At 36.8% G+C, this 15757-nt stretch overlaps 3 protein-coding genes and 1 long non-coding RNA gene across 6 annotated transcripts; 1 reads left to right on the top strand and 3 right to left on the bottom strand.

The window, feature by feature from the left end:
• Nucleotides 1-2420: 2420 nt before the first annotated feature.
• On the bottom strand, nucleotides 2421-2853 carry LOC112590538 (uncharacterized). Of its 2 annotated transcripts, none has more exons than XR_003114296.1 (2): nucleotides 2625-2853; nucleotides 2421-2558 (listed from the first exon to the last, which is right to left on the bottom strand). It is a non-coding gene; the product is annotated as an uncharacterized LOC112590538 (long non-coding RNA). The 2 variants fall into 2 exon arrangements; XR_003114295.1 differs by having other exon boundaries at nucleotides 2421-2540.
• A 5-nt stretch (nucleotides 2854-2858) lies between these two features.
• On the bottom strand, nucleotides 2859-5811 carry LOC112590540 (uncharacterized). The gene is made up of 3 exons (XM_025307398.1): nucleotides 5272-5811; nucleotides 4718-4869; nucleotides 2859-2967 (listed from the first exon to the last, which is right to left on the bottom strand). Exons 1-3 carry the CDS (start codon nucleotides 5809-5811, stop codon nucleotides 2859-2861), a joined length of 801 nt encoding a protein of 266 aa, XP_025163183.1.
• Nucleotides 5812-11718: 5907 nt separating this feature from the next.
• Nucleotides 11719-13787, top strand: LOC105184943 (uncharacterized). 2 transcript variants are annotated; one of them, XM_025307396.1, is made up of 4 exons: nucleotides 11719-12064; nucleotides 12177-12333; nucleotides 12511-12629; nucleotides 13540-13787. In XM_025307396.1, the coding sequence occupies exons 1-4, from the start codon at nucleotides 11884-11886 to the stop codon at nucleotides 13761-13763; spliced, it is 681 nt and encodes a 226-aa protein (XP_025163181.1). In that variant the 5' UTR covers nucleotides 11719-11883; the 3' UTR covers nucleotides 13764-13787. The 2 variants fall into 2 exon arrangements, with proteins under 2 accessions (XP_025163181.1, XP_025163180.1); XM_025307395.1 differs by lacking the exon at nucleotides 13540-13787 and adding an exon at nucleotides 12873-13209.
• On the bottom strand, nucleotides 13053-14885 carry LOC112590539 (uncharacterized). Its single transcript, XM_025307397.1, has 2 exons — nucleotides 13807-14885; nucleotides 13053-13182 (listed from the first exon to the last, which is right to left on the bottom strand). The coding sequence occupies exons 1-2, from the start codon at nucleotides 14189-14191 to the stop codon at nucleotides 13178-13180; spliced, it is 390 nt and encodes a 129-aa protein (XP_025163182.1). The 5' UTR covers nucleotides 14192-14885; the 3' UTR covers nucleotides 13053-13177.
• Nucleotides 14886-15757: the final 872 nt, after the last annotated feature.

The following is a 15757-nucleotide window of genomic DNA, read 5'->3' as shown; positions in this document are numbered from 1 at the left end:
TTTGATTAATTTAACCGGTTGGTTATTCCATCGGAATTGACCAATCGCGTTTGTCAATTCTGATATACAATTAATGCGATAAGTTAATTCCGATGGAGTAAACAGCCGGCAAAATTAATCAAAATTGGTAGAAACGGACAAGTGTTCCTTACTGAAAAATACCCAATAATTATCCTTGTTTTACCTGAAGTGGGAAATACGCGCTTCGACAGTGCAATTTAAGCGAGAAGCGCACATTCGTGCATAATGGCATAATGCATAACATAAGGAAATTGACCGATCAGAGTCGTTTATTTCCATTGTGATAGTAAAAATGAGGATTTTGATTGCTTTATTTCTTTATGCGTCATGCATTATACCTTAATGCAAAAGTGTGTGCTTCTCGCTGAAGCATGCATTAGCACACATACATAATAACATCAAAAATAAATTATTAAAATAATTTCTGTAACTTAAATTAAATTGAACTTAATGCTTATAAAATGGGGGAGGAGGATTTAAATAAATCCGCATCTGCTCAAATTCTGCCGTAATTCTGTCGTAAAACGTGCTTGACGCGATGTGCTGTGTTACTGCCGCAAATCTGCCGTCAGACGCTGCTTGGCACGGTGTGCTCGGTTTCTGTCGCAAATCTGCCGTCGGACGCTACTTGGCACAGTATGCTCGGTTTCTGCTGCAAATATGTCGTTAAATTGCTCTTGGCACAATCTGCTCAATTTCTGCTATCAGTATGCTGTTACATTACTAAGGATAGTTCGATTGTTCGATAGATTGTTCGATTTCTGCCGTCAATCTGCTATCAAGTCTGTTAACAGATCTTGTATTATTGCCGACATCCTGCTGACATCATTTGATAAAATAGATTCCGCTTCAATTCTGACGCTATTCTGTCGACAAAACTTGCTGCATACATTTGCCAAAATCTGCTTTTGAGAGACTTGGCTATTAGGGTTCTTTATGAAAACGCGATTCACTTTTCTTTAGGACCGGCTATAATGAGTTATGCCTATGGCTATGCATTATGTATTTTTATGTAGATTGGAAATTCAGAAGCCATAGGCAGATTGCAGATACCATATAGCGCATGCGCTATGGCTTCTGCATTATGCCCATGGCTTCTGTAATTTTATGTGTCTCGGCCTTAAGATGGTCTTGACTGAATAAAAGGGTCTTGATCAAGTTGATCTTAAGTATTGTCTTAAGCTTGGACTATGAATACCGCCCTAGATTTACTATGTCTATGGTTTTCTCATTCTAGCTATAGACGTATAATAAATAGACCGCGCGTTCAGCGGAGGGGGCCTTCTATATTCGAAAAAGACAACATGCTTTCGTTGAGCAATTTATCGCTTTCTAACGATGCGTGGTGGGAGTAAAGCAGTCTTCCGTGACAGGGGAAACAGAAGTAGGAGAATATAGAGAAAGGGGAATTGTGAAAGGCAAAGAGAAGAAAATACGTCTGATATAAATACACGCATATGGAAAAATGACAATTTTGTATGGAAAAATGATGAATATGGACATATGACGATAGGTATAATTACATACCGGTGGAAAATAATCTGTTTGTTACTTTTATATGCATTACTGCGGCATACACAACAATATAGACTCATTGTGTTACGATTATACTTTTTGTGTTATGATTATACTATTATGAGTAAATACGTTTTATAATCTTTAATATTAATCGTCTTGTTTACATACGCTTTATTTCACGCAAAGAAGGAGAACCGGAGACATAACACTCCACTCTAAACAGGCGGAGGGGCCAAATATCCCACCACGCATCGTTAGAAAGAGATGGACTGCTCTACGAAAGTATGCTACCTCTTTCTAATATTGAACATGTGCAGACCAGGGTTGTTAAACTTCCATGTAAAATTTCTGACCAGTGTTTTAACGCCATCTAAAAGATGACCCCTAATAATATATAAACTACGTAACAAAGTAACTTACCAATCGATAAAGATGAGCTCTTATTCGTTTTAGTATATTTAATTTTATATTTAAATTTTAATCAATTTATTGGATTTGGAACAAAATGAATAACTAAAAAGCAATTTTAAAAAATAAACAATTTAAAACAATGTATACTCATTCTTTATTTTATTTTTTTTCACTGTTTTTTTTGCATATTTTGTTGATATTCGCATTGCTGCTTTATACATATAATTATCGCTATCTTTTTACATAAAATGTTGTTGATATGTGTACACCAAGCATCTATACTATTATGTATAAACAATACAGGAACCACAACATTTAATAAAACACGTTTATGCAAACATGGACTATAGTCTTCTACGAAAATGTTTATGGCACACTTTATTTTTTTGTATTTCATTGCTTGGATAATTTTCTAAATGTTTCAATTTCAAACTTTGTACCCATTTTGAGCATCTTTCAGGATCTTTGGGAAATCGATGTGAAGGCACTTCTTTCCCAGACTTGCATCCAGGAACACAACATGTCCTCCCCATATCTATGCTCAAATATCTTAGAGGGACGTTCTTTTAAAATCTATGACGCAACGTACGCTGAAAACATTTTCGATGCTACAAATAAAAAGTAACGTAACAAATACTTACGTCTAAATAACAAGCGTGTTAATATGTCTTTACCTTCACCGTATATATGGTAATTTGGAGCGAGCGACGATGACCACACAAAAAAATTCCTTTAATTACAAGAAGTGTTAAACAACGTTCAAATATTTATTGTAGAAATATAGTTGGCTGCGTTCAGCGAACATAAGTAACATATACACGCACCAGTCTTATAACAGACGCCATATTGAATTTTTGGCATCGTAGTTCACATTTCCTGGGGGCTATCTTTTAGATGGCGTTAAAACACTAGTCAGAATTTTCCCATAAGAGTTTATCAAGCCTGGTGCAGACCATCGACATATAGTACTGGACGGAACATTCAGCTAAACTTCTTTGATCTTGCGCGTTGAAAGACCTAGAAAGAGATAGCTAACTATACGGGCAGAGAGAAGAATGAGAGCGGCCACCGGCCGTATTTCGGGGGATACGGCTAGGCGCATTTTAGATACGCCATCTGACAAAATGTGCCTAAACTACGTCCGCTAGCCGCACTTTCGCGGTGGTAAAAGTAAAATGCGCCTAGGTTCGTGTCCGTACTACTTCCATGCAATGGATAGTAGATTAGAAAAAGACAGACGACAGACAATCGTTCCGTCTTTGTCTCACTACTGAGCGGCGCGCGGCAGTAAACACGAGGCGAGATAGCGGCGATCTTATCGCTAAGCGAACACCTCTCCGCTTTTCTTTCATCTTTCACGCTCCAGAGACATCAAAAGACGCGGTAGCGTCTCGTGTCAAGGGAACGTGCGAAGCGAGGAATTATTTTTCACGCACGCGAGGTAGCACATGGGAGACTAGACGAGCGTCGACATATTATCTGTTTCTTTCCCGCTCGTCTAGCTTATTGACTGCGTGAGCCGCGAGATTTTTCTCGCTACTCCTATACCTCGCTCTTTCTCTCTCACGCTCGTTCTTTCTCTCTCTCGCGCACTTGCTCGCTCTTCCTCTCTTCTCGTGTTCTTACGGCTTGATTAAATATATTAATTACATGACAATATATATATAAATAAATGACACATATATAGTGTATATGTATATAAAGAATATTTAGTATGTATGTATATATATTTATTCTCCCCTAAGGGTTCGAAGGCGCTTTTGCAGGGAGCGTTCCCCAACCCTTTACAACTCCTCCTTACAATTATTCGCTTCCCTTACTTTTTATTTTCTGGTCCTGGGGGAGAACTCGCGTCCCGCTTGCCGCTCGTCCTCCCCCTTGACACACACACACACCTCTCCCTTTTCCTGGACTTCCGTTTCCTTGGCCTTTCAATTAACATTCTTTTCCAATTCTTTGTCTACTTCCTCTCTGCCCATACCCCCCTCATCCCCATCCCTCTCCCTCTCCAATTCTCTCATCCACCTCTCTCCCTCTCCAATTCTCTCATCCACCTCTCTCCCTCTCCCTCCTCTCCCAATATCCTCCTTACTTCCTCTTTCCAACTCTTTTCGCTTCCATTTTCCCATCTCCTACATTCCTCCCACACATGCTCCCATATTTCCTCTTCCCTCTGACACAACTTACACCTCCTTTCCTCCTCCTTCCTCCAATACTGCCCTCCTCTCATCTCATTTCTCAATCTGAACCTCGCCATCCTTTTCCACCTACTTTCTCCCCACCCCTTCTTCAAGTACTGCGGTACCCTTCCCCTTTCCCATATTCATACCACCTATCATACCTTGACTCTCTTATCTTCTCCCCCCTCTCTCTTCTTCCTAGCTCCTCTCCCTTTTCTCTTATTTCTGTTACCAATGTCTCTCCCTCTCGTCTCCTTTTTCTTACCTCCCTCATGTCCCCTCCCCTTTCCTTGAAGAATTTTATCTTCCCCACCTCCCAACTCGTCAATCTCTCCCCCTTCTCCTCTCTCTTCTTTATCTCTTCTAGACATTTCCTCGCAATTTCGCTCCCCCTTCCCTCCTCCAGCCTTCTCTCCCATTTCCATGCCCTTAACCCCGCTCTCTCTCTTAACTTCTCTCTCTTCAATTCCTCCCTTACCATGTATCCTAGCGTTTCTCTCTTTACTCCTAGTATCCATCTCATGTATCTTTCCTGGCTTCTCTCTATCTCTTCCCTCTCCTCCCACCCCCATATTTCCACCCCATACCCTATCACCGTCCATACTAAACTATCATATAACCATATTCTTTTCCCCCATTCTCTCTCAAACCTTCTTTTCCCTATTCCCCATACTTGTCCCATCACCGTCATTCCTATTTTTATTCTTTCCTTTATATGCTTCTCCTGTCCCCCATCTTTCTGCATCACGTATCCTAAATATTCATATTCCTTCACTTCTTCCAATTCCTTTCCTTTCCATCTCCATTTCATCTCTCTCTCTCTACCCCCTCCCTTCCTAAATCTCATCACTTTTGTTTTCCCTATATTCACCTCTATCCCTTTCCTTTCCATATATCTTTCCAATCTCTCTATCATTGCCTTCATCCCCTCCTCCTCCTCCGCCATTATCACCACGTCATCTGCATATGCCAATGAATATATTTTCTCTTCTCCTATCTTTACTCCTCCTCACCTCCCTTTTTTTAATTCCTCTTCCATATCCGCCATTAACAAATTAAACATCCCTGAACTTAGTGGGCACCCCTGCCTCACTCCCCTTCCCGTCCAGAACCCCTCCCCTAGCTCCTCTTCCACCCTTACTCTGCTTATCGTCTCTTCCATCACCTCCTCACATCTCTCCACCAATCCCTTCCTCACCCTTCTTTCCCTCATCGCCCTTATCAACTCTCTTCTGTCCACCGTATCGAATGCTGCTTTCAGATCCACAAATAACGCCACCAGCTTACCCCCCTTCCTTCCTAATTGTCTATTTATCACATAATTCATCACATATATGTTGTCTATCACTCCTAACCCTTTCCTGAACCCCGTCTGATTTTGCGGTATCAACCCTTTCTCCTCCACCTCTTTTCTTAATCTTCCCGCTAATACCGATGCATAAATCTTGTACAACGTATTCATTAACGTTACTCCTCTGTACTCTCCCACTACTCTTCCCTCCCCCTTCTTCACTATCGGTACTACTATTCCTTCCTTCCATTCCTCTGGCCACTCTTCCCCTCTCCATACTCTATTACACATTTCCCTTATCCATTCCTCCATCCTCTCTCCTCCATATTTCCACGCTTCATTTGGTATCTCATCCCCTCCTACCGCCTTGTTGTCCTTTAATTTCTTCATTACCTCCTTAATTTCTTCCTTGCTTATTTCCTGTTCCTTCTCTCTTTCCTCTTTTCTCTTCCTTCCTCCTATCACTCTTCTCCCCACTCCTCCTAGTAACCCTCTAAAATATTCTTCCCATTCTTTCATTTCAATCTCTTCGTTTCTTCCCTTTCTTCTTTTCCTCTCCCTCCTCATTACTTCCCATATCTTCCCCTCTTTTACTTTTTTATTCACCCATCTCTCCCACCTCTCATTTTCTTCTTTCCTCTTTCCCTCGCATAACTTTTTATATTTTGATTTTTCTTCTCTATATCTCTCTCTATCCACCCCCTCTTCTCCATCTCCTCAATTCCCTCCTTTGCTTCCTCTTCTCTTCTCTACATTCCTCATCCCACCAACCTTTCCTCCTCTCCTTCTCGCCCTCTTCTTCTTCCCTTACTATTGCTCCCTTTATCCTTTTATTCATTTCCTTGATCTCCTCTTCTACCTTTCCTTCCCCTATTCTCACTTCCCCCAACTCTTCCCTAAATCTTTCTCTAGCCCTTTCAGTCCATACCCCTTTTTCTTTCCTTTTCTTCCCTCCCCCTCTCTTTCCCCTCTCTCTTCCTCCCTCCATCCTTACCGTTATTGGATAATGATCCGACTCTATATTATCCCCCACCTCAAAACTTTTTATCTTGCTCCATCCTTCCTCATTTACTATAACATAATCTATTACCGATTCTCCTCTTCCCCCTGTGTACATCCATTCCTCTTTCTCATCTCCTTCCTTCCCTCCGTTCACTATCATCCATCCTCTTTCATTTATACACTCTATCAATTCCTTTCCCTCCTTATTTTCCTGCTCGTCTTTCGATTTCCTATTCTCCTCCATCCCCTCTTCATCCACCCATATTCTCCCCCCTCTCCTTCCTGTCCTTGCGTTAAAATTTCCTCCAATTATCGTTCTTCCTCCTCCCCCTTCCTCTTCCATCCATTCCTTTAATCTTTCCAACCTTTTCCCTAAATCCCCCCTCACATATACTTCTATTATCCTCCATCTTCTTCCTTCTATTATTACATTCCCCACCATCACTCCCTCCATCTCCTCCCTCTCCTCCTCTTTCCCCCCTCTCGCTTCTAATTCCTTCCTTATTTCCATTATCATCCCCCCCCTTTGCTCTTCCTTTTCTATAAACTCTCTTTGCCGTATTTTCCATGTTTCCATTGTATTTTCCATGTATATCCCTTCGGTAGCTTCCCCCTTAACCACGCTTGTTCTTTTTCCTCTATCCATGTTTCCATTAACGTTATTACATCCCATTTTTCTATCTCCCTCCAAAACTCCCTATCTTTCTTTCTCAATCCTGCTACATTCCAGAATGTCGCCTTTAAATCTCTCTTTCCTTCTTCCCCTCTTTCCTTCCTATTTCCTCCTCTCCCCTCTCCTCTTCTATCTCCGCCTAGTTTCCCTCCTTCCCATTTTCCCTCCCCTTCCCCCTCCCTCTCCTCTCCTCTCCCTCTACTGTCAATACTTTCTTTTCCCCTTTTCTATTAACCACCCCCCTCACTTCTTCGTTCCACCTCCACCATTCCTCATTTATTCTTATTTTTCCATACCCTCTCCAAACCCTACTTCCTTTTCCTTCTTCTTCATCCGCTATTCTTCTCATTATCCACCTTGCTCTCCTTTCCTCATATGTCAAATCGTCTTCTATCCATACCTTGCTTCCTTTCAGTTTCTTTTTCCTTTCCATTATCCTGCTTTTTTCCTCCTCACTATTTAATTCCACCACTACTATTTCTCTTTCATCCCCCTTTCCCGTCTTTATCCTCCTTATTCTTTTTCCAATCCCCTCTTTCATTCCTATTTCTTTCAGTATCTTTTCCACCTCCTCTCTTACCTCCCCTTTTCCTATTTCTATCCCCCTCATCACTATATTCCTTCTTCTTTTCTCCCTCTCTCTTTCCTCCTCCCTTTTTTCCAATACTTTCATTCTCTCCTCCATTTCTCCCTTCCTCTCTTCTGCTTCTCTTCTACTCTCCCTTTCCCTCTCTTCCTCCACCTTCTTTACTCTTTCTTCTATCTTTTTTATCATCTCCCCTTCCCCTCCCTTCCCTTCTATCTCTTCCCATTTCCTCTTTAAACTCTCTATTCTATCCCTCATCTCCTGCTTCTCTTTCTCCCATGTTTCCTCCCTCCTCCTCATTTCCTTCCTTAACCCTTCTATTTCCTCTTTTACCTCTTTAAACCCTCCTCTTATTTCCTTCCTTATTTCCTCTAATGAATTCTCCCTTTCCCTCCCCTCCTCTTCCCCTTTTACTGGTGACCTCACTGTCTTCCTACTTTTCATAAATCCCATCTCCTCCTCCTTCTCTCTTTTCCTTTTCCACATCTCCCCTATCATTCCCGTACTCCCTCTTCTCCCTCCCTCCTCCCCCCCTTTCCCCTCCATTCCCTTTTCTTCCCTCCCCCTTACTCCTCTCTTCCTTCTCTATTTCCTCCATTCTTATCTTCCCCTTTCTCTCCTTTAAACTTCGCTCTTTTCTCTTCCTCCTTCCTCCTTTCTCCTACAGATGTCGTTCCTTCTCCTTCTTGCCTCTCTTCTATCTGCTCCTATACTCCTTGACCGTATCTTTTCTCTTATTTTCTCCCCTCTATAAACTTTCTTTCCCTGCTCCTCTCTAGTCGTCCCTAACCTCACTCTCTCACCCGTATCTTTCACCCCCTTTCCACTCTCTCTCTCTCTCTCTCCCTTCTCGCCTCCACTCACCTCCACTCCCGCTCACTCTCTTCACACTCTCTCCTCCCCCCTCCTCCAATTCTGTCTCCTACACTCTCCTTTTCTCTCCTCCTTTCACTCTACTAGAAACCCTCTCCTATACTTTACGCCGCCGGAAACGGAAGTGAAGAATATTTAGTATTAATGCACAAATAAAGAAGAGAGAATTATAATGAGAGACGAAAAGTTAATAGAAATCCACTCTTAGCCAATATATACATCTTTTAAAAATGATTTGTTATTAAAGTATATGACAGAATAATTTATTTATGCTAATAAATTTAAATTAAAAATTAAATTAAATGTTATTTGTTTTGTAAAAGATATTCCATTGCTACATTTTTCTTTTCGTAGCAAAAATAAATTTAGTCTAGTAAAAAAAGAAATTAGTTTTATTATCATATTTCAATTACGACTTTATTATTTAATTTTACGAATAGATAACGTGCATATTGTTGCTCAACGGAAACCGCGAGAAGATGGTGATCTCCGTCAAAAAATAAATGCAAACTTTTTAATAATATAATAATTTTTTTACATAAGTGTTTGTTTTTATAGTATAACCTGTTGAATTTTATTAATTATTAATTCAGCATGTTATAGTATAAAAAATATATTTTAATATAAAAATTAATGTAATATTAATTGTTTGCATTTGCAAGAAATATGGATAGAACAGGATAGGTTGCAATGGTTACATAGGAAGAAAAAAGATAGATGGATAAATAGATAGATAGATAGATAGATATAGAGATAGATATAGATGGATAAATAGATAGACAGATAGATAGATAGATAAATAGATAGATGGATAGATAGATATAGAGAAATAGATAGATAGATAGTTAGATAATATAGAAAAAAAGATAAATAGAAATATAATTATCATTATTATTATTATTAATGTTTTCAGTAAAGAGAACATTCGCTTAAACGTAAGTCTTACTTAGGTCCAGTTTCACGACTTATATTATATTAACCGGAATATATTATACGACTTATATTATATTAACCGGAATATATTATACGATTTATATTATTTTAACCGGAATATAATTCGTTAATATTAGAAGTACCGAGCGGTTATTTCTGATCGTTTCTATTTTTTAGATTAACATTCTGTTTCTTTAAGATTACAGGATTTTTGTTTTGAGGGTTTAATGTGATGTTTGTAAAGAATTTCGTATATAAATTTCTACATATAAGATTAAAAATATGAAAAATATTGCAGTGAAAGCAAGGAGGTTCCACGGTGCGCACGATATCTCAATAACTATTTGACCAATCGACTTGCAACTTGGCAGCATTATAAAATAGACTTCTCTTTACCGTTTTAACTACAATTAACCAAATTCATTAATAATTAATATTTTTTATTAAACTTTACCGAGAGGCCAGAAATAGACGATTTTTGTTCTAAATGCTACCATTTTATTATTTGTGTTCCGATTGTAGTTCAGACGATAGCTATACTTATAGAAAATAAAAAACTACTTTAAATAATTATGAAAAATTAAATCACACACATTTAGAAATTCCTTGGAATCGTCTATTTGCAACCTCTTTGCTTTTACTGCAATATTTTATATATTTTTAACCTTACATACTTGTAGAAAAATGTATATATATTCTTCAAACATCATTAAGCAAACTCTCAAAACCCGTAATCTTTTAATCATGTGATCTTTTTCGCTTCCGCAAAAAAAATTAACGAAATATACGTATTTTTTGTCGGGTTGAATAAGATAACTCTTTAAAAGCCTATCTAAACAAAATTACATAATCGCATCATTGATATGCACAAGGAAATCAACCAATCATAATCCGTACAAGCGTGCCTTTTATATTAGACATATTTTACATTTAATTAATCTGTTTCCTTCTCTAGAACAAATAATCATCAAAGGTCAAGATAACGTCAAAATTATTTTGACTTAATTTTGATATCATCTTCACTTTTATATAATTATTTGTTCTACTTCAGTTATGCATATGAACAATACGACTATGCAAGTTTGTTTCAATAAGTCTTAAACTCCGGTTAAAATAAATTATGAAACTAAATCTTAGCGTTTTTCAATCATCGGCATCTTTCACGATGTTACGATTATAAATATTATCTATATAACCAATTGTAACCTACACAATGGAACGCTCTTCGATTGAACCGATTGAAGTTGCTCATATCAATTATCAATGATATATGGCCTTTCATTACATTCTCTAAGTTTCAATTGTTAATTGAATAATTCCTTTCACAAGTCAAATATTAACATACTGATTTGAAACATAATGCAAAAAGCTCGAAAATAAATGCGAAGCAGAGAAGAGATTAACAATGAATGATTATTATTTAATATGCAACTTACATTAACATGGAATGTCTAATTGGCTTAATGTCTCGAAGCTACTGAATATGAATTTCTGCTCAAATCACTTCCTTTCTGTAGGAGGTTTTGGCTGTTTCGGTTACTTTCCTCTACATTTATATTGATGAGTTGAAGCACTTGTTTCTACGAGATGTTTAAAATTCGGTTGACTTTACGAGTATTGAACACTCTAAAGTCAACCGAATTTTAAACATCTCGTAGAAACAAGTGCTTCAACTCATCAATATAAATGTAGAGGAAAGTAATCGAAACAGCCAAAAACCTCCTACAGAAAGGAAGAGATTTGAGCAGAAATTCATATTCAGTAGCTTCGAGACATTAAGCCAATTAGACATTCCATGTTAATGTAAGTTGCATATTAAATAATAATCATTCATTGTTAATCTCTTCTCTGCTTCGCATTTATTTTCGAGCTTTTTGCATTATGTTTCAAATCAGTATGTTAATATTTGACTTGTGAAAGGAATTATTCAATTAACAATTGAAACTTAGAGAATGTAATGAAAGGCCATATATCATTGATAATTGATATGAGCAACTTCAATCGGTTCAATCGAAGAGCGTTCCATTGTGTAGGTTACAATTGGTTATATAGATAATATTTATAATCGTAACATCGTGAAAGATGCCGATGATTGAAAAACGCTAAGATTTAGTTTCATAATTTATTTTAACCGGAGTTTAAGACTTAAGCTAAGACTCCATGCATGCGGTGAGCTCCGGCAAATGCTGCGGTGACCAATCAGGAGGGAGGCGCAAGTCCGGTTGCGGCAAGCTCCGGCATGCCGCACCGCACTGCGTTGCGATTAAAATATTTTAATTTTTCCGCACTGTGCCGCACGTCATACGTGCGTCGGATGAATTTGAGAACGCAAAAAGTAGTGAATTTACAACCATCCTTTTTGTAGGTTACGTTATATGTCATATGATACACAAACATGGATTTAATAAGTGAGGACTATTCATGTACGGAATATAGTACTGAGGGTATCAATGAGTTAATAATTCATTATGTAAGAAACCGCCCACAATTGTGGGATTTGAATGATAAGTGCTACCGAAATAATGGTCTGAAAAAAAAATTGTGGTGTGAGGTTGCCCACGAACTTAATATGACTGGTATGTATTATTATTGTGTTATTATTTGAATTATTAGTATATATTATTTGAAAATGTGTATAAAAACAATGTATATGTATGGATTATATATGGTTTTATATAATTTAAATAGAGGAATTTGTGAAGAACCGTTGGAGAAATCTTCGAGATCGGTATATAAAGGAGAAAAAAAAGTCTGTAACAAAAAGTGGGCAAGCAGCTGTTCATTTTGTACCATGGTCATTTATGGAACATTTACATTTTTTATCCGATACAGTGGAACCTCGCAAGTAGGTGTTATACTTTCTTCAAATGTGAAGTTATAATAATTTTATTGTAGTTGATACAAAATTTATGATATTAATTTTCGTTTTTATTTCAATAACGAATGTAATTGTCAGTTTCTCATTTTCATAAACAGTATGCTCTCAAGTAAAGTAATAACTGTTTTATAATGTCTCAATTAGGACTATAACAAACTTCGAAAGTTTAGAACATCCCTTATCTAGAAGCGATACATCACCAACATCTTTGGAGACTTTTCAATCTGAAGAATATATGTACAACATACAAGAAGAGTTTCAAGGTAAGAGGAACAAAAGATAGTAGTGTAAATAACTCTATGCTAGGATGTTATATGAAAGTATTTGAAACTGTCCTACAGTTTTTGTCCTACAGTTCCCCTGTACCTGTATCAACAATATAACTGTTATATTGTTGAGTAGGAAATTTTCTTTATAAACAATTTTCTTTATAAAAGAAAATTGTTTTTAAGTAAAACATATTTTAATAAACATTTCATTACATTCTTTTAAACATTATTTTACAGACAATATGTGGGATAACATAAGACAGACAGAACAAACAGATTTTTGTTCACCGCATTTATTAAATATGCCGTCTCGTCCTTCTAATAGTGCCTCTCCTCGTCCTAATAATATTTTGTCTTGTTCTAACAGTGCTTTGATTCGTCTTGATAGTGTCTCCCCTCGTCCTAATAGCTCCTCCCCTCGTCCTAATAACGCTTCCCCTCGTCCTCATTATGCCTCCTCTCGTCCTAATAGTGCTTTCTCGTCCTGATAGTGTCTCGTCTCGTCCTCAGACTAGTCATCGAATGAGTAGTCATTCTCAAAATCAGCCTACAGCCAGCAAATATGCAAAACGAAGTAAATTAATATTTTTATTAAATATATATTTCTTTGTTTGTGCAAAATTGTACGGCATATTTAAATTACTTAATTAAGAATTAAACAGTTTGTTCAGTGCGTGTACATACATGCACTGTATAAATAAAATATTCAAGTAAATCAGTTGTAAAGTACACACACTGAACAAACTGTTTAATTCTTAATTAAGTAATTTTAATTTAATTTATTATATATATAGTTGATTAATGTGTCAAATTTACTATAAAATAATAATGATTTTATACGACATAATTGCAAAAATTTGATAAAATATATATTTATATTATTAATGTTTATTTTCTTTTTCAGCAAAAAGACAATTGTCTGAAACGGGTATAGATGCGGTTGATGAAGCAATTTTAAATTTAGTGGGAAAACAAAATTCGGCAGATACTATGAATTCAGACGATCTTTTTTATTTATCTATATCTCGGGATTCACAGCAACTAAACGTAAACGCAAAATTACGCTTAAAGACACTTGTACTACAAGTACTTTCTCAAGTTATAACAGAGGAACAAAATAAAAATTAATCGATTGCACTTTTATATTAATTATGTGTTTCAATCAATTTACCTTCTGCCTGTTGCATGTATGCTTCTCGTTGAAAGTTTGGTAGCTTATTCCATTGCCAAGGTACGTAACCTTCCTTCATAAAATAATCTGCGTACGTATTTCGTATTATCTTGGCGTCATTTGCTGAGTTTCTTCTTATATTTGATGCTAAATCTCTAAGTGCACCAGATGGTGCTTCGTTTCGCCATTGACCAGGTTCTACATTTCCAAAGCGATCTTCTTCATCTATAAATCGTACTGGAATATATTTTCTCTGACCAGGTAAAACTTTCAGATCTGAATCTCGAAGCCAATTGTGCAGTGCCACACAACTTTTAACTATATTATCTACAGTTGAAGGTGACGCTACAATTGGTCGTCGAAATATTCTCCACCTGGCTGACATTACTCCAAATGTATTTTCAACTACACGCCTTGCTGTACTCAAGCGGTAATTGAAAATAACTTGTTTTGCACTCAAGTTAACACCAGGATATGGTTGTAACAAATTATTCAATAATGGGAATGCTGCATCACCATCAAATACAGCAGGAAGGCAAATATTTGTACCTGGTAAGGCTTTAGGTACAGGTAATGGCAGTGTATTTGTCTCAATGCATCTTCCAAAAACCAGATTTTGAAAAATACCTCCATCACTTTCTCTACCAGCAGAACTAATGCTTATGTAAAGCGAAGATTAGCATCAGCAACTCCCATTAAGACTGTGCTGAAAGTGCCTTTATAATTGTAAAAAGTTGATCCTGTATTTTTAAAACATTGTATAGTAACATGTTTTCCGTCAATTGCTCCGACACAATTTGGAAAATTCCATTTATTTTCAAAATCCTCTGCAATTTTGGACCATGTTTCCACACTTGGTGGAGGAAGAGTGTGCCGCTGGCTTAAGACCGGCTTAAGATGTGGCTTGAGCAATTACTATGCATCTACAAATCTCAAGTTATACTTCATATTTGATTATGAAATGATATTTACTTGACTAAGTACAAACTTAAGATTCAGCTTCGAATTTGGTCTTAAGTTATGTCTATGAATTAACTGCTGTCTTGAGAACTTAAGCTCGTCTTGAAACTCAAGATATGTCTAAGGCCGGTATTCATAGTCAGGTCTTATATTTAGGACCGCCTTAAGTTCATCTTCAGATACTTTGTAGCCAATGAAATAATTTGTACAGCATCTGAAGATGAATTCCGGTATTCATAGTCGGATCTTATATTTAAGACCGTCTTAAGTTTATCTTCAAAATCTGTACAAAGCATTTCATTGGCTATAGAGTATCTGAAAGTGAACTTAAATTCTTAGTCAGGTCTTAAATATAAGACCTGACTATGAATACCAGCCTATGAATTCCGCCCTTATTGAGACAAACTTGCATAGTCGTATTGTTCATATGCATAACTGAAGTAGAACAAATAATTATATAAAAGTGAAGATGATATCAAAATTAAGTCAAAATAATTTTGACGTTATCTTGACCTTTGATGATTATTTGTTCTAGAGAAGGAAACAGGTTAATTAAATGTAAAATATGTCTAATATAAAAGGCACGCTTGTACGGATTATAATTGGTTGATTTCCTTGTGCATATCAATGATGCGATTATGTAATTTTGTTTAGATAGGCTTTTAAAGAGTTATCTTATTCAACCCGACAAAAAATACGTATATTTCGTTAATTTTTTTTGCGGAAGCGAAAAAGATCACATGATTAAAAGATTACGGGTTTTGAGAGTTTGCTTAATGATGTTTGAAGAATATATATACATTTTTCTACAAGTATGTAAGGTTAAAAATATATAAAATATTGCAGTAAAAGCAAAGAGGTTGCAAATAGACGATTCCAAGGAATTTCTAAATGTGTGTGATTTAATTTTTCATAATTATTTAAAGTAGTTTTTTATTTTCTATAAGTATAGCTATCGTCTGAACTACAATCGGAACACAAATAATAAAAT

Source organism: Harpegnathos saltator, unplaced genomic scaffold (genome assembly GCF_003227715.2).
Source record: "Harpegnathos saltator strain DR-91 unplaced genomic scaffold, Hsal_v8.6 scaffold855, whole genome shotgun sequence".
Classification (NCBI taxonomy): Eukaryota; Metazoa; Arthropoda; class Insecta; order Hymenoptera; family Formicidae; genus Harpegnathos; species Harpegnathos saltator.
The sequence above is the reverse complement of the archived record's forward strand: the minus strand, read 5'-3'. Positions and strand labels throughout refer to the sequence as shown.